We start from the raw sequence: 8209 nt of genomic DNA on the forward strand, positions 1-8209 counted from the left end.
GTGTTTTCTTGTTTTTTTTCACTAAGCTTAAATCTTAGTCGATATGTTTTTTTATGTTTGGTCAACAACCATTAAGATTGCTTATTAGTTATTTAATCAAGGTTACGCTACATGCTTAATCTTTGTGGACATGTGAATGAATGAAGAAACTACTATGCATAGATCCTTCTCTTTTCAAATAATTGACTTATGCATCAGAGGTTCATTGGTCAAATCCTCATCTTTCAGGGCGTGACGATTTTGGTCTTCGCCAAATGTGTAATTTATTTTGTAGAAACAACTTTGCCAATTCTAAAGATGACGAATTTTTGCTACCACAATGTTTAATATCTTTGCAATTGGCATTTTATATTGTACAATGAGATTAAGCTCATGCAAGTTACCAAGGTAATATATCTCTCTATGTTTTAATTAAAAGCATATATAACTCACATAGGATTCCCAAACTTTGTAGAAAAACCTTTCACTGGGTTCCCCCATTGACCTCATGGGGAAGTGCCAAAAATGCAAATTGTATTGGTCAAAAAGTAACCACACATTCATTTGTCTCTGCTACTACACTCCATTATTTAGCTTTTAGCAAGATTTCTTTGTTTCACGTTAAGCTAGCTTTACGTTACTACGTATACATTCTTTGTTGATTTTAGTGAACTAGTCATCAACTAGCTCCTCCTTACATGCCTATTCAATCATACTAGTAGTATGATTCTTCATTTGTAAGTAAGATGTCTTAATTTTGATATTCACCAAAGACGAATATGAACATTATTTCTAGCTTATTGTGAAACTCAGTCCACCATCCCTCCCCCTTAATGTGATAATATCATTTATTAAAAGAAAAAATTGAGTTCTTATCACAGGGTTGGCAAAGGATAGTTGGGCACAACAAATCTCAACTCCCATATAAGTATTGAGGTTTTTGTGCATGCCCTTCTCAGTAATACATTCCATCATGGGTACTTTGTCTTATTATGTATATTGAATAATAGATTCCGCATCCGTCGTATTGACAAAACGAACTCATTAAAGTACTTTCCAGCAATGTATATATGTGTATATTTTACAACATACTTTATCATGGATCGTGTTGCATACATGAATATTTACAAAAACTAGTATTTACACGAATTAATAGATGAGGTACTGTTTAGGGTACATTGAAGTACTTAATATAATCTCTCATTGAGGATCATATATGGTTGTTGCATGTATGTCATTACAAGAATCTAATCGTTAGTAAGTGATAGAACATGAATGTATTGTAACCAATTCAATAATTGAAAGTATGTCCTTCTTTACTTTCAAAAGGAGTCAGATTTATTTATGCCCTTTTTTTCTTTTAAAATAAATCAGATTTATTTATGTTTCATTTGTAAACTCGTTTTGAATCTCAATTTAAAGCATCTCCAAAGGACTAGAGTGAGCATCTCCAATAGACTCTCTAAACAAGTATGAACATCTCCACAGACTCTCTAAACAAGTATTAACATCTTACTTTGAATCTCATTTATCTTAAACAACCATGCCTATATATATATCATCCCACATTATCCAATGCAATATTATATCTTTCTTTTTTATTTTAAAAGGAGTCAGATTTATTTATGTCCTTCTTTTCCAACTTCTCACCATACCATCCTTTATATGCACCCAGATTTATTTTAGTATTTGTTGCTCCGATTTACTCTTACAACGGATAATGTGGGATGTTTAGCTTCCACAGGAATACTCGTAGATTCCTAGTGCACTTTTGCTCACCACAATAATTATGGTGTATCTTCATCATACATCTAATCATTTGTCATATGTCTATTCACCTAATTTTAGTTAACTTTTACATTAAATGTTAGTTTTTCAATTAAAAAAAATTAACCAAAGTTTAGAGTAATTAGGTATATGGTGAGCACATACCAAAGTTTAGAATAGTGAACTGACACGTGACAGATAATTAGGTATATGATGAGCACACACCAAAGTTTAGAGTAGTGAACAAAAATGCTCCCAAAATACTATTAAAAAAATAATATAAGAAGTAACTTTGGACTTGGAAGTTACATGTAATTACTGGAAGAAAACGAGAATTTTACAGCATGATCAGCTGCTGCAATTTTTAGTTAAAGCATGATGCTGCAACATTCTTTCTTTTTATAAACATGCGCATTTGAAAGGGTACAGAATATTTACTCGAAAATCACTTATCAGATTCTACTGTAAAAGACAATTTTTTCTCAAGGATTCGCATGATATTACTTGCCATTCCAACAACGTCAAGACATTTTAAATACTCATGCTTGTGAAAGAAAGAAGAACATGAACCTTTTTTAACATGATATTAAATTCCAATTGGGTCCCAGAAACCATCAAAGACCAGACAATTCATCCAATAAAGTACAAGACTTGAAAATCTATCAAGACTGTGATAGTCAATGCTAGTAAAACCATGGCCACTTTCTATCCATTCCAAACGGATGGAAATTGGCTTTTGAAAAGGGTTTTACTTTTTATAAGCCAAGCACGTTCAAATTTGTTTAGCACTCGACAAAGCATATCATTATCGACTCATTTATGATGAGAAAAATAAGAAAGAGGGAGTGCATTATATAATATTTTGGATAGCTAATAATCTTGGTGCGTTGTAAATAGTTAAAAGTAAGAGAGATAATTTTGTTAGAGATAGGAGTAAAGCGGGTGCATTGTATCACACTGTTTATTTTCATAACTATAACACAAAAAGATTATAGGTAAAAAAAAATGAAGGAAGAGATATTGGTATTATTGCTTTCACTCTTTTGTTTTATGTGTCTTGTGATCATATATGGAATGTTCCTTATATAGAGTCATATCCGTGAAGAATCATAAAAATGAATTGAGTACATTTTGAAAAACATCATACAACAACAATGCTACTATTCTTAAGTCTTCTCATCTTTGATTTTTGGCTAAATCATGTGAGCATTCATTCCCATAACTTTTACAACACTCCCCCTTGGATACCCACATATCAACATCAACTGCTTTGTTAAAACCTTGCTTGGAGAAACCCAGTGGGAAAAAATCATAGCGAAGGAAAAAGAGTACAACATGCATGTATCATGGATGCTCCCTCTGATATGTATCTCCCCTTGATTCAGCATTCTTCAAATTTAACTGATTGCTAAGTCGACGTAATCCAATACCATGCACTAGCTTTTGAAACGTGTACTTTGGTAGAGACTTAGTGAATAGGGCTGCTAGATTTTCATTGGAACAGATTTGTCTGACTTCAATAACTTTAGTCTTTTGAAACTTATGTGCACTAGTAAACTTTGGCGATATGTGTTTAGTCTTATCGGCCTTGATGAATCCTTTTGGCAACACTTGCTGTATTATCTTCATGAATGATAGTTGGAGTGTCTTCTTAGAAGGTAGATCGCATGAATTTCGGATGTGGTGGATCATTGATCTTAACCAAGATCATTCACAACTGCTTTATGTAGAGCAAAAATTTCTAATTGATTAGAAGATGTAGCAACTAATGTTTGCTTTTTTGAGCGCCATGAAATTGTTGTATTTCCATAATTGAACACATATCCAATTTGTGAGCGGGCTTTATGCAGATCAGGGAGAAAACCAGCATCTGCATATCCACCAAGGCTCTGGTCATTTGTGGATTTCTTGGAGTTAAAGAGACCTACGTCTGTTGTCCCACGAAGGTATTGTAAAACATCTTTGACTCCCTTCCAATGACGAATTGTTGGAGCAAAGCTATACCTTGCTAACAAGTTGACTGAAAAAACTATATATGATTTAGTACATTGTACTAAATACAACAAAGCACCTATTGCACTCAGATATAGTACTTCTAGGACCAAAGATCAATATATCATCTTCTTTTGGACAAAATGGATCTTTTTTAATGTCCAGAGAACAAACGACCATTGGCGTGCTAAGTGGATAAGCCTTGTCCTTGCCAAATCGCTTTAGGATTTTTTTCAATGTAAGATGATTAATGGACCAAAATTCCATTAGCACAATACTTGATCTACAGGCCGAGACAATATTTTATTTTCCCAAGGTCTTTCATTTCAAATTCGCCTTTTAGATATTCAATAGTTTTATTAAGCTCTTTATGGGTTCCAATTAAGTTCATATCATCGACATATACTGCTACTATAGCAAATCTAAAATTTGATTTCTTAATGAACACACAAGGGCAAATGACATTGTTGGTATATCCTTCTTTGATCAAATACTCACTAAGACGATTATACCACATTCATCCAGATTGTTTCAGCCCATATAATAATCACCTTAATTTGATTGAGAGCATACCGTGTGGTTTATTAGTCATTTCAGGCAACTTAGGTCCTTCTGGGACCCTCATATATATGTCAATATCTAATTCTCCGTATAGATACACGATGATGACATCCATAAGTCGCATGTCAAGTTTTTCTAGAAACCACCAAACTTTATAAGTAACGGAACGTAATTGCATCCATTACAGGAAAGTATGTCTCCTCATAATCAATTCCAGGTCTTTGTGAAAAACCTTATGCAATGAGTCATGCTTTATATCTTGCAATCTTGCTTTTCTCATTGCTCTTTATTTTGAATACCTATTTGTAACCCTGGGGTTTACTCTAGGCGGGGTTTGGACTATTGGTCCAAAAACACTTCGTCTTTTCAAGGAATTTAATTTTACCTTGTATCTTTTAACTTAGGCCAATCTTGTCTCTATTTTCATTCATCAACAAAGCGGAGCTCAATATCATCACTTAATATGATTTCAGTGGCTACTACAAATGCAAATATGTTGCCAATGATTATTTCATTACGATCCCACAATTCATTATTAGATACATAATTTATGGAGATTTATTTGCTTTCATGTACTTCTATCTCTTCAGGGACATGTGTCTCATCAAAGACATTTTTTTTCCTAGATGTACAGAATTATGAATTGTGGATTCGTCATTTATTTTTTTTCCTAAGTGATTTCATTTGGATTCAATATTTCCTTCATCTTCCTCTTTCAAGAGGCTAGATCTTTTAAACTTGGGGGTCTACTACACTTCAGGCGTGCAACGGATAAATAATTCGTTGCCACTTTATTTTGTCCAACGGGGACATCAATTCTTGTAAGCGCATTTGAAGCTGGTATATGTGATTTTATCACTTTCGTAGCATCTTTAAATGCATCGAGCATTTGATTAGCAATACTTTGAAGATGAGCATTCATTTTCACTTCATTTTCACACTGAGTGCTTCGTGGATCAAAATGAGATAAGGTGGGTACAACCCATGCCAATTCTTACCGTTCTTTTGGAATGGTCTTCCCCCGCCCCCTAACGATGAGAAAAATGTCTCATCAAAGTCACAATCCACACAACGAGTTGAAAAAATATCACCTATCAAGGGTTCCATATATTTAATGATAGATGGTGAATCAAAACCCACATAAACTCCTAGTATGCGTTGAGGTCCATTTTAATGTGTTGTGGCGGTGCAATAGGCACATAAACAAGATAATAAAAAATTCGTAAATGTGAAATGTTTGGCTGATGCCAAACACAAGTTGTACTAAGGAGTATTGATGGTTAGCTATAGGTCTCAGTCGAACCAATGATGCATCATGTAAGATGGCATGTCCCCGTGCAGAACATGCAATTTTGTTTTTGTGAGTAGAGAGCGAGCTATTGATTGAAACCACTTGATAAATGCTTCTGCTAAACCATTTTGAGTATGGACATGAGGAACATGGTGTTCAACATCAATGCCTAGTGTCATGTAGTAATCATCAAAAGTTTGAGGTGTAATTCACCAGTGTTATCAAATCGGATTGACTTAATAGGGTAACTGGGAACTATGCTTGTAATTTAATTATTTAGGCAAGAAGTCTCGCAAAAGCTAAATTTTGAGTAGATAAGAGGCAAACATGTGACCATCAGGTAGGTGCATTAACAAAACCATAAAATATCGAAATGGTCCACAAGGTGGTTGAATAGGCCCATAAATATACCCTTGAATTCTTTGCAAAAATGATGGGATTTAGCATCAATCTTTAATTGTGATGGTTTAATTACCAACTTCCCTTGAGAACAAACCTTGCAAGGGTTATTATGTCATATAGCAATGTGTCTACTCAATAATGGATGTCCATTAGAGTTGGCAATGATTTTACGCATCATGGTGGATCTTGGATGACCCAGACGCTCATGCCAAAACATGTAAATTTTGGAATCAATGAACTTCTAGTTTATGACAGTATGTGCTTTAATTGTCTTTATGTATGTATATACAATCCACTCGATAAACCACGCAACTTCTCTAATATACGCATTTGGATGTCATTGGAGGTAATGTATAGATATTCCACATTTTATGGACCTTTCGTTTCAATGTGGTATCCATTTATATGTATGTCTTTAAAACTTAACAAATTTCAAGTAGAGTATGGACAATATTGTTCATTTGGCTAACATGAACTGGACTTTTCCTGAGCCTTCAATTACATCTAACATGAACTAGACTTTTCCTGAGCCTTTAATTACATCTAATTGGCCTGATATTGTTGTTACATTTACTTTTGTAAGCATCAAACTTGAGAAATATTTTCAATCACGAAGTATTGTATGCACGGTTGCGTTGTTTGTAAGACAAATATTTTCACCAATGATCTTGTTTGAGAATAACTATAGTTTTTATCCATACTTTCTGAGTAAGGGAATCGTAGTTAAAAATAATTTATTCATAACAAAAAGAAATTGCAGTGCCACTTTTATTGAATTGAAATACGAGCTTTAAACTACAAATTTAGATAATAGAGCAAGAGTACATTAAATATAAAAATGATTCAATTGGACGGATATGCTTCATTCCCTTTTTCCACAATGAAGTCTAAAACATCTAGGTGGGCTATGTTCACTTGGCTTGATAAATTGAACATTGGATCAGGTGTATCTATTGGTTTAGTTTGGTCAATGAAATTGGTTTTGGAACTCTTCTCCTTAAGGGAGGCTTGATACAGGTCCACTAGATGTTTTAGGTATGACAGGTACGTGCCCAGTGCTCATTACCACCTTACATATGGCAGACTCCTTTAGGATTTCTATGAGTGCTATTCATATGAGCTTTACCATTGTGGCAATTTACATTTTTAAAGCTCAAACTTGGATTATGCCTTGGACCTTGGTTGTAAAATTGGACACCATGATTCTTGCATTTCCCATTCTACTGGCCTCACCTGTAATTATTGCCATGTGAGGATGTGTTGTTCGTTTTAGGGAAGCAACATTCACTTCTGGGAATGGTGTCGAACCAATAGGTCAGGACTGATGGCCTTTCATCAGGAGGTTATTGTTCTGTCCAGCCACAAGGAACATCGATATCAGCTAGCTATGGGCATCGATATCAGCTAGTAGTCCTCAGTAAAGCCTCGCTCTCTTACTACTGTTGGAAGAGCACATTGGAGGCATGAAAGTACTGAAATTCTTTTCCAACATATCTTCCTCAGTGGTAGTCTCCCCACAAAGTTTCATTTGGCAGCTAATTCTGAACATTGCAGAGTTATACACAGCAACTGTCTTGAAATCTTGGATTCTCAAGTATGTTCACTTATAACAAACTATTAGGAAAATTACCGTTTTCTAGTGATTGTATCTATTCCTTAATGCCTTCCAGAGGTCTAATGGATCTTCAACCGTTAGGTACTTGCTCTTCAATCCTTCAAGGTGGCAACGGATAAAAATCATGGCCTTCGCTCGATCTTGAGATGATGCATTTTTATCCTCCTTGATGGTGCCTCCAAGGTTTCCTTCCTCCAGATGGATCCTGGCGTCCACTACCTTAGTAAAGTAGTTTTTCCCAATGATTTCAAGGGCAACAAAATCAAGTTTTGGCAAGTTTGCCATTATCTTTTTCTGAACGAAAAATGAGATATGTAAGAACTTGTAATAATATGTATTCTGGAGGAATATAGTGTTAAAACTTTTGATTCTTACAAATTTTTCATTTTAATCTTCAGGCCAAAATGATAAGCACTTGAAACTTCAGGCTCAAGATTTCCATAATTTAGATATTAATTAAAAAATTATTAGGTAATTAGTAATAGTCAATACATAAGCACTGCTATCAGTATTAACTACTACCACCAAGAAGAAAGAAAAGTAATGAGGAAGGCGATTGTACCGCACTACTCTCATTGAAAGAATATAGCGTAGTATGGGCA

General features: G+C 34.5%; 1 protein-coding gene across 1 annotated transcript; it reads right to left on the reverse strand.

Moving 5' to 3' along the window:
* Positions 1-7406: 7406 nt before the first annotated feature.
* LOC125475586 lies at positions 7407-7892 on the reverse strand. The gene is made up of 2 exons (XM_048580555.1): positions 7656-7892; positions 7407-7565 (listed from the first exon to the last, which is right to left on the reverse strand). The coding sequence occupies exons 1-2, from the start codon at positions 7890-7892 to the stop codon at positions 7407-7409; spliced, it is 396 nt and encodes a 131-aa protein (XP_048436512.1).
* Between the last annotated feature and the right edge of the window lie 317 nt (positions 7893-8209).

This window comes from the organism of the source record quoted next, unplaced genomic scaffold, assembly GCF_019419815.1.
Source record: "Pyrus x bretschneideri cultivar Hongxiangsu unplaced genomic scaffold, Pyrus_bretschneideri_v1 Contig15, whole genome shotgun sequence".
Taxonomy (NCBI): domain Eukaryota; kingdom Viridiplantae; phylum Streptophyta; class Magnoliopsida; order Rosales; family Rosaceae; genus Pyrus; species Pyrus x bretschneideri.